General features: G+C 43.0%; 1 protein-coding gene across 3 annotated transcripts in view; it reads right to left on the reverse strand.

Annotated features, from left to right (window-relative positions):
- Positions 1-21149, reverse strand: part of TCF4 (transcription factor 4) — a 345040-nt gene that overhangs the window by 45938 nt on the left and 277953 nt on the right. For all 3 annotated transcript variants that reach the window (XM_082241941.1, XM_082241939.1, XM_082241940.1), the window contains exons 9-12: positions 11708-11813; positions 9502-9635; positions 5403-5535; positions 87-154 (exon numbers count right to left, since the gene is read on the reverse strand). In XM_082241941.1, the coding sequence (XP_082098067.1) occupies positions 87-154; positions 5403-5535; positions 9502-9635; positions 11708-11813 (441 nt within the window). The remainder of the gene's footprint in view (positions 1-86; positions 155-5402; positions 5536-9501; positions 9636-11707; positions 11814-21149) is intronic.

Genomic DNA, 21149 nt, shown 5'->3' on the forward strand with positions numbered 1-21149 from the left:
TGGTACTCATGTTCCGAAATATTTGGTAACTGTTTCTGACTCAAGTCTATGCTATGCAAGTGATCCCAAAGTGAATATTTCCTTACAGATGCAAGTGCTTTCCCCAGTGCATCGCCTGTCTGTGAACTTCCTGCTGCTCCACTTCCTCTGTTTGCTGAAAAACAAAAGAATGAACATAAAAGAAAGGCAGGAAAATAACCCCATTTTCTATTCTTGGTGCAGGTATCCATAATTCAATTGCATTTTAATGCTAATTGCATTGTGTGAACCCTTTAACTAGCATTAATTTTTGTTTGCCGTGGTAAATCTCAAGCATACCTCAAGCACTGAATCGCCTTACGTGTGCTGCACACCGGAATTCCACACCCAAAGACCCAAAGGATATACTTTCGTTTTCCCAGAGGACCCTACCTACCCCATCAATTCCATGGTTATCCCTGGGGAAGATACTGGAGCAGGTCTTGGATACATTCTCTCCTAGAACAACTGAAGAGGATGCTTTGCAAATAACTACAGCTTCTCCTACATAGCCATTCACTTTTCCCTGCAATAAGGGGACACAGAGGTCTTACTTTACTGCCTTTGCATTTCCTGCACTGCATGGGACAGCACAGTCTAAGTCTATTGACACAGAGTAGCCAACAGATGCCCTCCAGATGTTGCTGATTCCGCCTCTCATCTGCCCCAGCCAGTATGGCCAATGGTCAGGAATGATGGGATTTGTCATCCAGCAACATCTGGAGGGTACCACACTGGCTAGTCCACAGAATGGACAGAATTGCTGCCTTCACCCCATCTTTATTTATATCAGAGAGACAGGCAACCCTATATCTAGAGTCATTCAGAACACTCGAAACAACTGGGGAGGTGGGCTATTCCTGATTTCCTCCTCTGGGCTAAACTAGGCACAAAGCCTTTTTCATGAAAACTTGAAGCAAGCTAGCAGTCTGTCATGAAAAAAATGTAAGCTCTTATTAAATAAAATAATTTATTTTAGCAAAAAAGCTAAATGTAGAATAAAACTTGATGAACAAAAGGTTACTTCTGCAGGTTCCTTTTCCTTACTTGAGTTGGATGGTATTATCAAGCAGGCTCTAAAAATTCAACAGTTCTAGGATCCTATGCTCAATGTATGTCAGAGAGTTAAAACTGGAATTTTGGTTTGGTGGTCTCAAGGCCCCAGGGTCCTGGGCAACTCTAAATGACTCATATATCATGTGTCTTTAAGCAGACATCAAATAGGTAATAAGGTTCGGACAGCTCTCAGTTGATCCTACCTCTTTTTAAACATAAAACCTCCCATTTATTGACCAGATGAGACTCCATGCCTTCAGGGCCATAGGGCAAAACATAAAAGACAACAAGAATCCAGAGCAGGGAAACCCACCTCCCCAATACGTACAAATAACCATCCAATTAAAATCACAGAAGCATGGACCACTGGTGACAGAAGTAAACTTGGTTAACCATGCCAAGATGGAAGATAGCTCCCAAATGGTTCAAGCAAACACCCCCTCCCCTACCTAGATATTACATGGCCCTCCCTTGAATTTTCAGGTTTCTGACATTACACCCCCACCAATTCTTTCATTGTGTAGCTACATAAGGCAAACCATGAAGACAGTATCCTACCCTACTGCACTCTATGAAGTAAATCTCCTTCTGCCTTCCAGATTTATGGGCAATTACAATGACACTGGGGCAACTGATAAACACTGAGCCCTTATTATTTATTGCATAATCCTACATTTTATTTTAGAATATTTAGTACTGTAACGGTGCAATCCTAATCATGTACAGTGGTACCTTGGTTTACAACCATAATCTGTTCCGGAGCTCCGGTTGTAAACCAAAACAGGTTGTAACCCATGGTGCATTTTTGCCAATGGGGCCTCCCCCCCAAAATGGGTTGTAATCCAAAAAAAGGGACATGCATTTCCCAGTTTGATGTGGTTGTAATCCAAAATGGTTGTAATACCAAACGGTTGGAAACCAAGGTACCACTGTATTCTCAAGTGCAAATCCTACTGAGATCAATGGTTCTTATGAAGTTTACAGCATAAATAACTTTATATTAAACTGTATGTTAAATAACGTTAAACCTATTTGGCTGTCTATAGTTCAAGGTACCTTATCATAAAGTTTCTGGCTATGGTCTTGGAAGCAAAATACCCAAGCCAGAAGCTACTCTGAAAAGCTCCTCCTGCCCATCTTTCCATGAAAATGTAACCATAGTGGGAATGACTCCCTGCAATCTTGGTCCTGATTGGGAACTGGGAGGCCTAGGAACGCAAATCTGATGACGTGGAAATGTCAAGGATCGGGACCACACAGCAATGACATATTAAGAAATTGAATGTATTTGGGAAGTGACTCAGTCATTCGCCATGAGGATATAACTGTAAGGGATGATATAGTGATTAATCCTGCACATTTCTGGCATAATATCTAAAGGATTGTCCCTTTCCTGTACCCCCAACCCCATATATGTTTGTTTATGAATCTGCCTGTTCTCTTATGGTCCTCTGGTGAGGCCTCTTGTGTGAAGGTTTGGTGGGAATGTGTTGTTACAGCGTTTCTCTGTAACATCCATTCTGTTGCTTCCCTACTGCCAGTCTTCCATCACGGCCTGAGGATATGGCTTTTTAGTGAATTACTGAATAATCCATTCCAGGCCTTTGGGAGGGGTTGAAGAGTGCAACGAACAATTCAACTATGATAATTTATAACGTGCTTCGGAATCTTAACTGATTTTGTTTATTTCAATTATGATTCTCAACAGGTGCATTTGACCTTGTTTTTTATTGTACAGTGGTACCTTGGTTTAAGAACAGCCCTGTTTACAAACTATTCGGTTTACGAACTCCGCAAAACTAGAAGTAGTGACCTGGTTTGTGAACTTTACCTTGCTCTAAGAACGGAATCCAAACAGTGGAAGGGCATCAGCAGCCGGAGGCCTCATTAGGGAAAGTGCGCCTCAGTTTAAGAATGGTTTCGGTTTAAGAATGGACTTCTGGAACAGATTAAGTTTGTAAACCGAGGTACCACTGTACTATGTTTTAATGATATTGATAATAAGGTATTACATTAGTAAGATATGAATAAAGAGGCTTGATTTTATTCAGTCCTAGCTCTTTTTGGATTTGAGTTTCATGGCAACCTTCCTATATAATAGATTTGTTCCCACCTGATGGCATTTAATGCCTTCTTAATGGTTGCTTTTATGGATTACCTGAGCCACTTTGGGCACTTCCATTTTGAGGGAGAAGGCCTAACTAATTTTTGAAAGAGCTCTGGCACAAATCTTTTTAGGATGTAAGTATCTGGTGTATGCCAGTACTATGTACAGTGGTGCCTCGCAAGTCGAAATTAATCTGTTCCGCGAGTCTCTTCGTCTTGCGGTTTTTTCGTCTTGCGAAGCACGGCTATTAGCGGCTTAGCGGCTATTAGCGGCTTAGCGGCTTTAAGAAAAAGGAAACAAACTCACAAGAACTCGCAAGACGTTTCGTCTTGCGAAGCAAGCCCATAGGGAAATTCGTCTTGCGGAACGACTCAAAAAACGGAAAACTCTTTCGTCTAGCGAGGCATTCGTCTTGCGCGGCACCACTGTATAAGTAAGTACAGTGGTACCTCGGTTTTTGAACATAATCCATTCTGGAAGAGTATTCGGCTTCTGAAACATTTGAAAACCGAGGCGCAAAGGGATAATTTCAATTTCAGTGGAGAAAATTGAAAAATACGCAGTGGAAGCAGTTTGACTTCTGAGACTCATTCGAAAATGGAAGCATTTACTTCTGGGTTTTCGGCGTTTGAAAACCTAAATGTTCAGCTTCCGAGATGCTCGAAAACCGAGGTACCACTTTACTAGATGTGTTCCTTGCTGAAATACCAGAAGCCCCATAAGTATTGACATTCCACCAGCTTTTGAAGGAACACTTGGTTTAGGCATTTTCAACCAGTTTGTTTTATTAGATATTTTGATTGTGGGTGCCTTTAATGCATTGATGGAATTATTTTGTTGTGTACTTGAATTAGGAATGGATTTTATAATTGAACTTATACTTGTAAACAGCTTGGAAGCCATTCGGCATATGATGGGTAGACTATATAAATTTAATACTACTAATGCCAGGATTATGTAAAAACCGACCCAAACATCTCACTATGAAATCTGGTCTCAGATTGCAACCTTCTCAGGTATGTAAAATGTTGACAGAGTAAACAATGTTGATGCAACCTAAAAGTGACTCTGATTAAGAGTATAATAAGATCTCTGCTGGATCAGACCAAGGCCTACCCAGCCCAATATTCTGTTCTCATGGTTTAGTTGAGCCAAAGAATTATTTTTTTGATAAAGCAGTTACTGTGAGTTAACAAGCAAAACTCTTACAACCCGGCATCAACTTCCTGGATGGAACACAAATCTCTGAGTTGCACAAAAGTTATGGTTATAAGACTTAAGAAAGAGAACGGAAACTTGGGTCAATTTGATATTTTCACTCTTCCTAAGATAAGAAGTACTGACACAGCAGGATAAAAATTCATGTCCCTCCTGTGCCATATGACAGTTTATCACCCCACTGCACTGGAAGCTTAACACGCTTGTAAAAAAAATAAAAATCAAGTGCAGTATTATGTGACTGTTCTAATAATAAAATCACAGTAAAACCAAGGCCTCAAGGGAAAGCACACATAATGTTTCCACTAAAAAAGCCACATACTGCCATGCGTCATGTCATTCAAACATGTCATTTAAAGTGAGAGTAGAAAGCAGGATTAATACATGAATGAGGGAGATATTCTGGAGTAATCTTTAGCATATGCTGCATTAAATCTCTTCTGGTAAGTGGCTGACTGAATGCCACATAGCTTTGAACCTTTGAAAACACATGGGTAATGCTCTGCACAGACTTAAGCATCGTTTTCAGTTAATATCCTCACATGATCCACTCAGGAAACTGGAACTGTTGTGTTCACAGCTCTTTAGGACATCAGCTGTTGATACCCATGGTCTGTGAAAGTTTCTCTCGTCCAGAGAGAAAACTCATTGTGCATGTAATTTTTTAAGGCGTATCCGTAACTTGAATAAAGCAAACACTTTTTGGGGAGGGAAGGGAAAATAATGGGGAAATAATAAGGCAAGTGGCTGTGCTTGTAGTATGTAGAGATGAAATTCCATTTCCAAAGAAGTTGACAAGAGGTGAGCCTTGTGCAGGCATCTGTGCAGCAAGGACTTTAACCACCCACACCGTTTTAGTCATAATATATTCGAAAAGCATAGAGAAGCAATCCTTTCTGATGACACAACTGATGAAACATGGCCTCTTCCCTCTTGCAGAATCTTGGGGGAATCAAAGAGAAGCTTGACATTCCTCAAGCATGAAAACAGCTTGTCAACTCACCCATTATGCTATCTGTCCCATTTGCGGGTGGTGTGCAGGAAGAAGCACTGTAATGGGTTGTGCCACTGCGATGGAAAGTGGACATTGGAGGAAGACTGGAATTGATGTCTGCTGAGGAGTGTGATGGGTAGCTCTGTGGTAGAAAGCATAACGAGAGAACATTTCAGCCAGCAGAAGAGCACGTTAACAGCTGGACCTCTGCATTTGGAGCACTTCAACTTTCTTTAAAACGTGTGGGACACAGCTTTCTGAGCAGATATATATTCATTAAGATATATGATATAATAATAACGCACACATATCTCACAGCTGGGCATGCTGCCTGTGTGAAAGGACATGGGGCTCTGCAGGCTGCCTGTGTGAGCCTAACCTCCTTTAGACATGCCCCAACCTCCCTCTTCTAATGCGGTTCAATTAAATAATTATTACATATATCAGATTTTATTGGGGTTTCACCATTTCAGACTCACTTGCAATGGTATGCACAAATGCACACACCTACTTCACAATGAAATTTCTGGCAATGAGCCTGGAAAGACTGCTGGTGGAAGACACAATGGGGGGAACCAGAAGTCCTACAGAGCACTAGTTCAGCCTTCTGTAGGGAGTTCACCAGAGAGCCATTCCTATGCCACTGTTTGATATAAAGCTCCCAGATCTGGTGCTCTCCATCAGTGTGGGACACCGGACATTAGAGGTCGCTAGGTGAATCCCACCATAGATGTACCCTCCTGTATGCAGAGAACTAGAACATATAAATATATGGGCTTTTGTAGCCTCACATCCCAGAGACTACTCTTATCCCATATACAACAGATGGGCAGCATAAACAATAGAAATGTTTGTCATGTTCCATTTTGAAGACATGAGATGTTTACAAATATTTATTTCTATTCTGCTCTATCCCAAGGTGGTTGCATGCTCAAAGCCGCAATATAAAAATAAACTCTAAGAGACGTCAACAAAGATATACGCCTATGACTTGCAACAAATTTAAATGATGTGTGATCCAGCTAAACTCAAACCTATTTGTCAAAGCACTTTCAAGTCCTGTTGAATTTGGTGGAAGAGAATTAAGCATGCACCTAACTCTTGCGCAGTGCAATCCAATCCAATCTATGTTTACTTGGGAGCAAGATCCACTATGCTCAGTAGAGTTTGCTGCCTTGCCAGTGCTTCTGGGATTTCAGCCCCAGTGAACCAGTGGGATATAAAAGGGGGTTAAACTTCAGCTGCATTACGTCCACAATTTGCAATGATGATTTAGCATTGTGTTAGGGCAGCCTTCCCCAAGCTAGTGCCTTCCAGATGTTTTGGACTACAGCTTCCAGTGCTAGCCTGGGGCTGATGGTAGTTGTAGTCCAAAATATCTGAAGGGCATCAGGTTGACTCTCTAGCTGGGTTAGAGCTGCTACACTGGTTTCCTGGTAGGAGGGTTACACCATGCCTGAGCCACTCTGTGTCTCCTGCTAGTGCACCTGCACCATGCCTACCTCCCTGCCACCTCCCCTCTCAGTAAGGAACAGAGACCCAGCTTCCAAGAACCTAGTGCAGTGGCTTCGCCCCACCCAGCAACCTGTTTCTGTCAACCACAGTTGAGGAATGTCAAAAAGAAGTTGTGTGCTAAAAGTAGGTTGATTCCTATTGAGTGTTTTTCTTCTTTCTTCTCTTGCATAGCTTAACACACTGGTCTTCAACTGGTGGTCGTGGCCTTATCCAAGGTGGGTTGCAACAGGCACACTGCCACCATGCAAATACATGGTAAAGGGTTTAGAAATGGGTCTTAAAAGGTTAAAAGTGAGTCCTGGGTTCTCAAAACGATGAAGATACAGTGGTACCTCTGGGTGCGAATGGGATCCATTCCGGAGCCCCGTTTGCATCCTGAAGCAAACGCAACTTCACCGCTTCCACGCGTGACGTCATTTTGAGCGTCTGTAAATGCGTGAATGGCAAAACCCGAAAGCAACGTGCTCCATTACTTCCGGGTCGCCGTGGAGCGCAACCCGAAAATGCTCAACCCGAATCTACTTCAATCCGAGGTATGACTGTACCTGGCTTAACAGATTTATTAAGTTGTTATGCTGGAAATTGGAAGATCTGCATGGAAGGTTCTGCCCCCTGGCTCCTTCTCCCACTCATGGATCTGTTCTGCTGTGACAGACCAGCTCCATCAGGCCTCCTCTCCCTCAATTGTCACCTGGGAGCAGCCATACCATCAGGCTACCTCAGTGGGGGAGCTGGGAAGCAGGGCTCATTCCATCAGCTCTGCCAAAAAACCAGCTGTATCAGGTACTTCCTACCCCTGAATTGTGCCAGCTGTTCATTATAAGAAGAACTGTTTAAGTACAGGTGCCTGAGTTTGATTTTTTCGTCTTCCCTCCCTGTCCCTTCTCCCTTGTGTGTTGTTGTTTTGGATTGTAAGCCTGCAGGCAGGGACTGATTTGTTTTAATTGACTGCATGTAAGCCACTCTGGGAGCCTGTTGACTGAAGAGTGGGGCACAAACGCTCCAGATGAATGAATGAATGATCTTTACTGTTAAAAGCAGTGTGCAAAAACACACACACCAGCTCAAACTGGCACCAGTTTCCAACAACACTCCTTCTCGGTATGCAATTATAAGCTCTTTTGCCTTGAAGTAAGTTAGATGGCTATGATAGCACAGAGATTGAAAGTTTATTTGTTTTATTTATAAACAACCTCCCCCCATGCTATTTATTACCTTTTTATCTACAAACCCTACTAATAGCCCTCTTTCCCTTTCAGGACCTACCAGGGCACCAAACTTCTTTCTTTTTAAAAATCCCCACTGGAAATAAATAAAAAAAATTAGCAAAGGAATGCACAGAACAGGCCTTTCCATTGCATAGGTATGTGCAGTGGTACATGGCATGGTGGCGTGATGTTCACCTGACCTTACAACAGCTGAGTCTCTGTTGCTTACCAGGAAGGAGATGGAGAGGGGTAGATGGCAATCTGGCACTCCTGCTGGCACTTTTGCAATGCGCCAACCCCCTCACCACCTTGTCCCTCTCCCTCCCAGGAAGCAACAGTGACTCAGCTGTTGGGAGGCCAGGTGAGCATCACCGCCCTACCATGTGCTGAACTGAAACTCTCCCCCCCCCAGCTTATGAAAAGTTTTCTTCCTACAATGAAAGAGGCTGTTTCATTTGCAGGGTGCTTCAGAAATTCTTCAGAACTCCTGTGAGTGTGATTTGAGCTTACCTTATCTTTCTAGGGTGCCTGAGGCTGGGGTTTGTGTTTTTTCTTTTCGTTATACTTTTCTCCAGTGTTTTGCAGCCTCCCTAGCTGCCCGCACTTCCTGATCTGAAAAAGCCCTGTAGGAGGAGTTACCTCTTGCTGTCTTCTCCCGGCCTTTAACTGAAGCATGGGAAGTGGACAAGGCTGGCTACTGAGTGCCTAAGATTAGTGCACTCATTGATTTAATTTTTTAGGGAAGCCCTTCCTTTTACCTTTACCAAAAAAAAAAAATTAAAAACCCACACTACTTTATTTATAAGTAAAAAGGGGGGGGGGAAAGGCTTAATTGTGTTAAAAATAAAGTTGTTGTCCTTTCTGCACTTACAGGGAAACACACTTCAGGGCATCATGGAGTTTTCAGGAAGTGTAGACAACTTGAAAGGCTACAGAATGATGATCACTAGACTGATAGTTTGTAGAACAGGGGAAAAAGACATTCACAAACCCTCTCGCCCACCTCAGAAATAGCATGAGCGCAACAAAAGCCCTGCATGTCTTCCATGAAAATGTTACCAACATTTTATTTCCCTTCTAATTTTCAAATGAATGTTGTTGCGTTTTTTTAAAAAAAGTAGTAGAAGATGCCATTTTCAGAACAGCACTCTCACACATACACAAAGAATGATGCTTGCGCAACAGGGCTTTCCTCTGTTCCTCTCTGAAATGGCCCTCAATAATGGTAAGGGGAAGGGAGTTGGGAGACCAACGCCCCCCCCCCAAACAAACAGAACAGCATGTGGGGAGAGGAGAAGGTGGAGCATTCCAGCAGACAAAATGAAATGTTTGCGCAGATGGAACATACGTTATAACGTGATGTTGAAATCCACTCATTGGCTTACCAAGCGGTCATGAGGATGAAGACTGCAATAGCTACTGGACTGTGGAATATGAGAAGAATTGCCCAGCATTCCGCCATAACCAGGCTGATTCATCCCACTGGAGGAGCTCCACGGATCACTGCTGTGATGACCGTCTGTAAAACAGAAAAGAAAAATAGGCTTCTCTGAAGGCTTGGCTACCTAACATTCTGGTGTTGTGTTTCCAGTAAATGTTAAAATTAGCATTCTAATAAGGTCTGGTGCACACCTAATGCTCTGCTGTGTTGGGTAGCAGTTTACGTTAAAAGATAGCAATCGCAAATGGGAAGAGCTATGCATCACCCTTTTGCTTCCCAAGGGCTACACTAATTTTATATAAGTATGTGCTCATGATTAAAAAAAAAGTTTGCTCCAGAGAAAAGCAAATGACATCTTTTGAATCACCACCAATTAGTCATAGGTCTTATGTGCAAAGACTTTCCTATAGTTTGTTGTGCTATCTTTATCTAAATCCTAAATACCTACGACCTATATTGTTACACATTTTTGCTAGGGTAAAAGAGGAGCTTAAAATAGGGTGTTATTAAAATTTCTATGTGACCCTTCCTTCCAAAGGAGTCACACAACCATCATAAATACCATCCATACTATAATTAAAGCATCTAAAATTACATATCTAAACAATATAAAAACATGTAAAAAATGGAATTCCTCCATATTCAGGCACTATTCACGTGGTGAACTGGAGCGTTTCCATGACATTTATTCAATAAAGTGAATATTGTACATGTTTCATTTTTTAAATTAATAAAGAAAGCCAGACAAAAGTAAACATATGAATGAGCAGAGGACATATTTTGACCACCTTTACCAATCTTTAGATGGAAGTATGATAGAAGAGCCCTGGAGGCGGGGCCTTTTCTGTGGTAGCATCACACCTTTGTAATGCCCTCTCTGGGAAAATATTACAGGCTCTCTTTCTGCTTGTAGCTGGGCCCGTGGAAAAAATGTATCCAGACAGGCATTTGATGGGCAATTCTAACTGCTTTTATGCGGCTGTAGGGAACAATCTTAAATCCTAATCCATGCTGCTAGAGATTAGGATTTAGAAGAGGTGGTCCTCTGCCAGGCTCTGCCAGCAGAAGTGCTGCTACAGGTGTTTCTGCTCTGCCCACTGAAGGTGGGAGCTGTCATGAAGTTGGAATCCTGCCACTGGTAGTCAGTGTAAGGCTCTGAAAGAGGAAATATCACGGGGGGGGGGGCGGTGCAGAGAGAAGCAGGGCTAGTGATGGATCTGCTGGAGCTGGCACATTAAAAATCCACCTCCACCTTCTGCCCTGATTGGCAGGTGCTAGTTCCAATTGTCACTGAGGCTGAGTTAGGATTGCTCCATCCATCTTTGAAAACTGGTGTCTCTTAATGCTTACGTTTCTAATGCGTGTGCAGTCTTTTATTTGCGCATTTGGGCAATAATACCATTCTGATTTTGCAGTTATTATAGATGTTAATCCCACTGCTGGGCGAGTAAGGATTTTCTTGCTTTATAACTGATTATTGTGGATAAACACTTTTCGTGTGCAGTATTGTTTTAATGGATACGTTCACTACGTATATTTCGTTTTTGCATTCTACTTTGGTTATGGCAAGTGACAAACTAAACAACAACAATATTTTGAATTGTTTATATGGTTGTTTAGGTTATTGCATGCCAGTGTGAATAAAAAGGTAGAGCCGAAATGAATGACTATATATATATGCCTAGAATATTGTCCCGTCGTCTCTCAAAGCAAGGCTGAATAACTTTGTAGAAACATAACAAAGGGAGCAAATAGGCAAGCTATTCAGTTTTATTAATTTCTAAAATGTGCATGAAGTTTAATGCTTTAATTTTAGGACATAAGCTTAACTGTTCAAGTTTGCCTTGGGGTACATGATATTTAAACCTCAAAACTGAGGAATATCAAAGGCATGAGTGACCTGCAGTATTCAAAAGGAGAACCAGGAGTTTCAACAATATTTCGGGGCTAAGTCCTTTAGAGTTTTAAACAGTAATGTGATCACCTTGAATTGGGCCTGGAAAGGAATTGGCAACCAACACCGCTCATACAGTGGCCATATGAGTTCGAAAGGGAACCCCACCTAGTAAGCTGACTGCTGTTTTTGACCCATTTCCTACTGGTTCTCAAAATGCATGCACAGCAAAATCCCGTCAATGGCACCACCTTACCTTGCATGAAGAAGGAACTAGGAAAAGTGCTGGCTGCTGGTTTTGAGGATGGATAGCCTGGTGAATCCCGATTGTAGTCGGCAGTGCTTGCAGAAGGGGCATAAACCTATGGTGGAAAAAGAGGAGAAAATAATCGCATTTAGTATTCCACCAAGAATGACTGCACTTGAAACAAGGGGGTTAAAAATGGGATTTTTATCCCTATTCTTTATTCAGCACAATCCACTTCATCATGTTAGATTCTGTGCTTCATTTGAAACTGAAATAGGAAAAAAACTCCATAGCTATTTGTAATAGAGAATGTTTTAGGCCTGGTTCACACTAAGGTGGCAAACTAGTTTGGGCTGTACAGGTGGGATCTCACATTGCTGAAAAACTAACATGCTGGAGAAAAGGTTAGATTAGGTTACCCTTCTCCCCGATATCTGGTTTGCTCTATGGAAATTTCATATAGTCAGGGGAGCATTCAATCATGTGAGCAGTCAGAACAGTACAGTGGTGCCCCGCAAGACGAAATTAATTCGTTCCGCAATTTTTGTCGTCTAGCGAATTTTTCGTCTTGCGAAGCACGAAATCCCATAGGAATGCATTGAAAATCAATTAATGCGTTCCTATGGTCAAAAAAAGTCCAAACAAAGCCAAATTTGGTACAACAACAGTTTATTAACTGCTCTTTAAAGTCACACATACTGTAAAGAGCAGTTCAGAAATGTAAGGGGAAATAAATTAACTTTATAAACAAAACATGTCTTTGTTTTTAGACAAAGGAAACAAAGTCGCGAGACGTTTTCGTCTTGCGAAGCAAGCCCATAGGGGAAATTCGTCTTGCGAGGCAAATCGCGAACGGAAAAAAACTTTCGTCTAGCGAGTTTTTTGTATTGCGAGGCATTCGTCTTGCGGGGCACCACTGTACAACCCAGGCATGGATTGGATATGAAGATGCCTTGCATTACACTAAAGGATTTCAACTTGTTCAAGGTGTGCCCTCAAATCTCTCTTGATTGCTTCTCCGTCCCTGGAGAGCTCTATGCTCTGCCCCATCCTATCCCACTAAGCATGAATTATGCAGACGGGAGCTCAGTTGGTTAGAGCGTGGTGCTGATAGTGCCAAGATCGCAGGTTTGATCCCCGTACTGCACAACTGCATATTCCTGCATTGCAGGGGGTTGGACTAGATCACGCATCCCCAACCTTCGGCCCTCCAGATGTTTTGGACTACAATTCCCATCATCCCTGACCACTGGTCCTGTTAGCTAGGGATCATGGGAGTTGTAGGCCAAAACATCTGGATGCTTGGACTGGATGTTCCTTGGGGTTCCTTCCAACTCTACAATTCTATGTTTTTATGGGAGGAAGAAGCTCCATCTCATGATCTTCTTAGCACTTGCACTTCAACCAAATCACATATTTATCATCCGAGAGAGAATGCAGCCCCCGACTGGCATGGCTGACCCACATAGGGCATCTGTTAAGGGCAGCCTCCTGACTTTCTTACAAAACTCAGAGGAAAAATATGAGTGGGAGTTGCGGGAGCCACAAAATAGAAACAGAAATCTGGTGTGTGTGTGTTTCAGCATATGCAGATGTGCAGGCAGGCTGTACTCCAGAGTACGGGGTACACTCAGTGGCATCATTAAAGAGGTTTGAGTCTCTGAAGTGGGGTAAACATAGAAAAGAAACCCGCTGCTGAAATGAGTGATATCTGCCATGTCTGCCTGGCTGCAACCTCTCTGCCCAACATATGCACGGTGGAACTGTGATATCATGGCGTTTAACATAATTTTACAAAACCATTGAAAGTGCTATATTGTGTGGAAATATGCAGATTTCATACATTAGAAGAGGAACAATGGGAGAAGTTAGGAAATCAGCCCTTTGTTCCCATGACTGAAAAATGAAATTGAGAAAGCAGTACCAAGCATATCCTGGGATGCTAAACTCCTATGATCTTTGGTCTTTGCTGAGAAACTTAAAAGAACCATTAAAAATTGGGATAGGCACAAGACCACCAAGACAGCATGCGTGCACTTTAGGGGGAAAACCCTGCTTTTTAGTACTTAGCGCATTTGCCTGCGCAATAAACTTAGCAAGTATGCCAAAAACCTAATTTACTTAACATTTGCTTACTAATACAACAAAGGTTTTTCTAGCCATCTCTTCACAAGGATAAAAACAATCTTATTCATTTTCCTGCTTTGATTTGATTAAAGAAGAAATTTTTTTAAAAAAATTATTAAATGCCCAGACTTTGTTGCCATTATTTTTTTTTAAAAAAAAATGCAGTTTAATGGACAGCATTTTTATTTTTGCATTTTATTCAACTTTAATATATGCAGATATCTGTATATTTAAAATATATATGTTCCTACTTTTTAAAGACCTCTCTACTCCAGATGGTCAGGAAGACCAAAACATCCCCATCATCTTGATGAAAATGGATACCTTCCTGCCTCCATTTTGAAGCAGGCAGCAGATCACAAAACTGGCAGGGAGCCTACTCTAACATTCACACGCCATGGTAAAAGGAACAAAATTTCACCAATACAATGCAAGAGCAATCAGAAATGGTAGAGAAGGGGAGGGGGGAGGTATCTTACAAAACATGGCAATTTCCCTCCAAGAACGAATGCCTGAAGCTAGAAGTCAAATCCTGACAATAACAGTGAAGATTAATGAATCGTTATTTTGCCGAAATCTAGTAAATAAAGAGCTGCACCTCAGTGTAAACTCTCTTACAGGGAGATTTTCCCAGCATGCAAGGTAATTTTCATAGGATATCATATGGCACAAGGAACTGCCATTACCTTGTGTGCTGTTGTCGTAGGAAAATGCCTTATTATTATTATTTTTTTTAAAGTAAAAATATATATGATATATTATATGAAAGAACTCTTTCCTTCAGAAAGAGTAATCACATCAAGACCAGGGGTAGTTGGTGTCGGCTGACAGAAGTTGGTGATGTCATTTTTAATGTTTTATCCATTATGTTTTGTTAATTATTTATTAAGCAATTTTATTATGTACATGAGCCCAGAGGCCAATTCAGCTTTTTTTTAGAACTAGAAATGCTACTATTATAATTACTATTTATGGATGCAATAGCATATGGTGAGTGGAGGACAGCCCTAGTGCCAATGAAATTCCCTGAACCGAACCCAGATCCCCTAGATGCAGTTTAAAATCACACCAAACATTTTTATTTCGGATTAGCTGGACAGCCAAGGCTTGCTGCAAATACAAGTTTGATTTTTTTGGTTTCCTCCAGTCGGATGGCGTTTGCAATCCTGCACACACTTACCTGGCAGTAAACCCTATTACACCTAGTGGCACCTTAGCCCTGGTTGCGTGTTCTAGTCCTTGTAAAATTAGGATTGCAAAAAAGGAGAGTGGGAATGGCTGTGCTAGCGCCACAATTCCCATCACCCTCCAGATGTTTTGAGGCAAATAAATGCAGTGGCCTATTTGCAGCAGCATGGGCTTCCCTTGGGAGAAGGCTTGTCCTAATCTGTATTAGGAAGCTCGCATGAACAGAAAGATTGCTTGTTTCAGAAGTTATCTGGGGACAGGAAGAGCTAGCATACTCTCCTACTCTCATTGAGTGATGGATTAAAACACCTGAATAGAGTTGCACTTTTGCATAGATATGCATCCAGCTAATCTACAGATGAGCCTAGGGAATCACAATGCAGAGCTAGGTCAACCAGATTCTCTGGATTTTCAAATTACATCAATCAAGGATATGGAAGTGGCTCATTTGGAAAGGATACTCTCCCATCTGTTTTTCTGGAGGGGATGGTTGCTCTCTCTCTCTCTTGTTGGTGTGCTTGCTTTAGTATGTGATGGGGAATATGAATCAGGAGAACAATTAAGCATTAGTCATGGTCTAGCATGCTAAACCATGGTTTAGTGCAGGCATAGGCAAACTCGGCCCTCCAGATGTTTTGGGACTACAACTCCCATCATCCCTGACCACTGGTCCTGTTAGCTAGGGATGATAGCAAGTTTGCCTATGTCTGGTTTAGTGAAACATGCCTTAGCAGGAGGAAGGTTCCATGATCCTCAGACTTGTGTGTATTCAACAGCTGTTACTTTCATTTTCCATGAACCTTGGTTTTCTGGATGAATGATCGTGGTTTATCACAAACTCTGGTTAGTTTAAACAAGCTGGCTTAAGCAACCCATGACACAGCAAAAGTTCCTCTAAGTTTTTAACTGTCTACCTACCCATAACAGAATTCTCAGTATCAAAGGGGCGCTCAATTCAAAATGCCTCAACTGATCAACGCCCCCAAACCCAACACTATTTCATTTCAATGTTTCTCAAAATTCCAAATAGTTACAAAAGCACAAATAACCCAAAAGCATAAATATTGGTCTGGTGAAACTATATGTACTAGGAAAGCTTGCTTCTATTTGTTCAAGAAAAACATAAGGGACAGCAACACCAATGAATCAGATTTCTTGGGAGTGATAAATTAGGTAAAGTTTGAACCATATTCTTCAGAGATAATGCTACAGTAAATTTACATTTTGCTGGTTATAAATACCTAGTTTGTTTTAAATCTTTGTTGAAGAATGAGAAATCCCTCCCCCCCCCCCGCCAAAAAAACCCACCCGCAACCAGCAGAAAAGCAGCATGATCATTTGGGTTGGCGAACTATGGTCCATGTTTAAGTATAGGGAAAAATAGCATTTCTTGCATTTACAAAACTGCACAAGCCTTTTAACTGTCATATCTGTTCCCATACTCCTTAGCTTTGTATCTTGTGCATCCCAAGATCCTATGCTTATTTTCCTGGAAGCAAGTCCCAGTGAATTCAATGGGGCTCGTTCACCTGTAATGCCCCTAGGATTGTCGCCTGATGGGTTAAGCAAGTACTGTAAGACAGAGCTGCCACTCCTTCGTGGCTGTTTGCTCCCACCGCCTTGCAATGTCATGGTAAACAAAATGCATGAGGTTACATCATTGCACTGTGCATTGTTCTACCCCAACAGCTGATACGATCCAGTAATCTGAGATGGTGGGGAGTGTGGGGACATGAAAGATGACTTTTACACCCTCCTCAATCATTCCTACAATCTCAAGGCCTGCATTGGCCCAAGCATTGGAACAGACCTCTCAGCATCCATGATGGAACAGACCTCTCAGCATCCATGATGGCAAGGCTACCTGTTCAGTGTCACTTCCAGTTTCTCTCCAAATCACAAGCTAACCTGTTAATGTTGCGACAGGTTACTCCCTCTATATTCTTTGTAGTGTGTCCCTGTCCACTTCCGGCTTCCGTTTATGGCCTTCCTTCCTTCCTTTTTGTGCATTCTCAAGCCCCATCCCTATTCTGCCGCCATTGCATTTCCAGCAACAGGCAGGCAAGGCAGCATCTGAATAAGAAAGAAATTGTGGTTTCCTCCATATCCAGGAAGTGTAAAATTGACGAGTCCTTAGTGAGCAGAAGAATGGGTCCCAGGTTCCACCACTGCAACCACCCAGGACACGCTTTTGCAGATGGCAGTCCAATTCCAACAGCTTGGGAGTACTTGGCACATGACTGCTGCAACATCAGCCCATTGCTTCTAATGACTGCAGCTGCCATGGGTTTGCTCCAGCTCAGACTGGAGGCATGTACCTGACAACTGTTTACGACGCGCAGGATGCACACTCCTGCCACCTTTCCAGCATGGTGCACACAGTGGTGTACAAAACAACAAAGCCTAATAAAACGCTCACAATTGAAACTGAACTTAAAACACCCCAGCAGCTGCAATATCCAGCAACAAGGCAGAGGGAAAAGATCAGTTAAGGGTCTTAGTAATGCCCATCTTCTCATGCTCTAAGACCAGGGTTTCCCAAACCTGGGTCTCCAGCTGTTTTTCGACTAAAATTTCCATCATCCCCGACCACTAGTCCTGCTAGCTAGGGATGATGGGAACTGTAGTCCAAAAACAGCTGGAGACCCAAGTTTGGGAAACCCTGATCTAGACGCAGCTTCCCCATCCCTAGAGAACAAAGGCTACAAAACCAACACGGATTAAGCATGCTTAAACCCACTGATGTACTTCATTCTGTCCTGGACTGTGATGCCAGAAAACCAATTTTATGCTTTCTCATGCCATTCATGTTTTAGCTTCATGGTTTGATCATTTTAGAACTGCTGATATTGAGCTGGTTCACATGTAATACTAAGCCAAAACATGGTTCAGTGAGAACACATCAGCATGAGGGTTCCCAGAGAGGAAATTGATGCCTCATTGCTGCTCCCCTGGACCTGCTGCTGCTGTGAGCTAGTCCATGGATTGATTCAGCATGTTGTCTGAGGCATCTGGTTTGCCTTGTACCAGACGAACCATAAGCCCATGTTGGAGCAACAAGCGAAGTCAAACCATGGCTTAGCTCACAGAAGCAGCAGGGCCAGGGGAGGAGCATAGTGGCTGGGAACCCACACATTCTTGTTAAGCCATAGCTTAAATGTGAACCAGTGTTGCATGTGAACCGGTATACTGTATACAGCAGTAGTTCCCAACTGGTGGTCTGCAGACCCCAGGGAGTCTCCATAACCCACCCAGGGTGTGTGTGACATATAACCGCCAACTGTCTGGAACATCCCATTTTGGGGGGCCGTGTTCTTCTGTGAGAGCACAGCGCCCCAAAGCGCATGAAATCACAGCTGGACGTGTGTCTTGAGTGAGATTGCAGTGCCCAAAAATATGTGGTTTTGGGTGCCGCGCTCTTATGTGGGTCATGAGACTCACATGGGAGTGCAGCCTGGTTTTGCGCTGGGACATGTTGGGAGTGCATGGGGGCACCATTCACATAACAAAAACTACCACAAAGACATTAACATTTTCCAAAGTAGAGGGTCCATGGCTTGGCTTTTGGAAAACGGGGTCTACAGTGCTTAGCTAACTGGTAACACAGGTGTACAGCATTTCAACTGTCTGCAATGTTGGGAAATGGTGTAGGATTGGTTGTGTGAACAAAGAATGAGTTAATTAAGCTGCTCACAAGACTCACACAGGTCACCACTAGATTAAGTCGCAATGCAGATCAGCATGCTGCCGGTTTTACTTGTGTTGCACAAAAAGCATTCTTTGAGCCAAGGGCAGACAGTCTTTTTCCTTCTCCTTTTCTTTTGAGGTCAACATTCCCTTGGGGTTATGATGTAATGGGGCTGCATGCTGACTGGGGCTGGGGCTAAAATCAGCAGTGGGTGCGGAGAGAGTCCAAAGTAGATGAGGCCAACCCTTTCGTTCCTATGACGCTGCACCCATCCCGCCCCCGCCCCCCCGGGCTGGCAGGAAAGGGGATAGATTACTTTTACCACAGGTCTGACCTGATCACATTCCCAGGGCTTTGGGAATTAGTCTCATGTTTTCTAGCACTGCAAATTGCCCATCCCTGCCTTAAGCCATATTCAAACTTTTATTATTATTTTTTAAAAAATTACACTTTTAAAAAACAGTTTAAAACAAATTGCAATGACACGAATAGGCCAGGTTACAAAAAATATGCATCTCAGGTCTCCCAGGCCAGGGTAAAGAGGTACATTTTCAGCATTTGATGCGAACTATATAGTGAAGTTGCACAGCTTTGGGGCTGCCACACAGAATGCCCTCCCCCAGGCTGCCTCCCCATGTGTAATTCTGAGGCTGGAACTACGAAGAACTACTCCCCCCGCCCGCCCCCTCTTAATACCCAAGGGGGTCCTGTAGGGAAGGAGGTGGTATTTCAGACATTTGGGACCTAGATCATTTAGGGCAGGGGGCAGCAAACGTTTTCAGCAGGGGACCAGTCCACTGTACCTCAGACCTTGTGGGGGGGCCGGACTATATTTTGAAAAAAATAATGAACGAATTCCTATGCCCACACATAACCCAGAGATGCCTTTTAAATAAAAGCACACCTTCTACTCATGTAAAAACAGGCTGATTCCTGGACCGTCTGCAGCCTGGATTTAGAAGGCGATTGGGCCTGATCCGGCCCCTGGGCCTTAGTTTGCCTACCCATGATTTAGGGCTTTAAACGCCTTGATTTGGGCCCAGAGGCTAACTGGCAACCAATTGCTCCCAATGGGCAAAAAGCCCAAAGACCTGAAAGATAGCTTATTTGATTTGAACTATTTTGGGGATAGCTACACGAGTACGCAGACACTGCTGGTTCTCTTTCCAATGGAGCCTCTGTCTACCACAGAGAGTATGGCTGAGCTGAGACATAATGATCGCAGTCCACTAAACCATGGCTTATGGGACAAAGGATGATTGTTGTAACTATGTGCTCGCTCCTCGTGTTTTCTTTCAGCCCTGAGATATCCCCGACTCCACTGAACGATCAGTGGGGGAGTGGGGGGAGCAGTGTTATATAGTCCTCATCTTCAGACTTGTGTAAACCGTAGCGTAGTATAGCATACACTCCAGAATAATCCCCGCACAGATACTGAATGCTGCTTTGCTCCAATTTTTGTGGGTTCCGTCTTCATGGAAGGCCTCTGTTAATGAAACCTATCCAATTTAGCTTGCATCTAAAAGTCATATGAAGAGGAAAACGGGATTGAAATGCAAATTTGAGCAGATGTGCAGATCTGACCTGGGCAGTCTGGATTTCTGCCAATTCCCCCACTATGGTGATGTATGGACCAAGGGACTATTGTCTGAAGTTGGGCCTAGGCCAGAACATGGAGCAAATTTAAAGCTCAAGCAGATGATGGTGTTAGGAAGTCTGAAAGAGAGGCATCTTTAAGGGATAGCTTGATTATGACAAAGTTATCACTGCCTCTCTCATCCCAGTTTTAATTTGCAGTTTCTCCTTCAAATATATATGTGTGTTGATTCACCAGGATTTCCTTGCACTTATTTGAAGTGGGGTGGTTTGGGCGTAATACTAAAGTAAGCCATAGTTTAGCATTACGAGGACAAACCTAACCTCTCCCCAGGCTCCAACAACCCTCCCTCTTTCTCCTACATTGTAATTGTGTAGTTCACAAGCTTTCATTTCCTTTTAAAAAATAAATAAATAACCTCAGCTTTTTATGTCATCCAAATCCAGATAAACTATAATGTATGGTTAGTGGAAACAAGCTAACTTCAAACCATAAGTTTACATTGTTGCTCCGTAACCGCCCCCCCAACCATAGTTAAGTTTAATCACTGTGATCTTTGGTTAACCTGCTAAACCAGGGGTCAGCAAACTTTTTCTGCAGGGGGCCGGTCCATTGTTCCTCAGACCTTGTGGGGGGCTGGACTATATTTTGGGGAAAAAGAAGTCCCCCACTCGACTCTCCCCTCCCTTCTCCACAGCACCGGACGAGCCCCGGTAGCTGCTTACCTGTGCCTTGCGAGCAGCAGGGGCTGGCGGTGGAGGGACGATGAGCGGCGGAAAGGGGCTGGCTCCGGAGATGGGCTGCTTAAAATGGTGCTCAGCCAACTGTGGCTCAACAAAGCCCAGCCCCCT

The sequence above is a fragment of the Podarcis vaucheri genome (genome assembly GCF_965113315.1).
Source record: "Podarcis vaucheri genome assembly, chromosome: 11".
NCBI lineage: Eukaryota > Metazoa > Chordata > Lepidosauria > Squamata > Lacertidae > Podarcis > Podarcis vaucheri.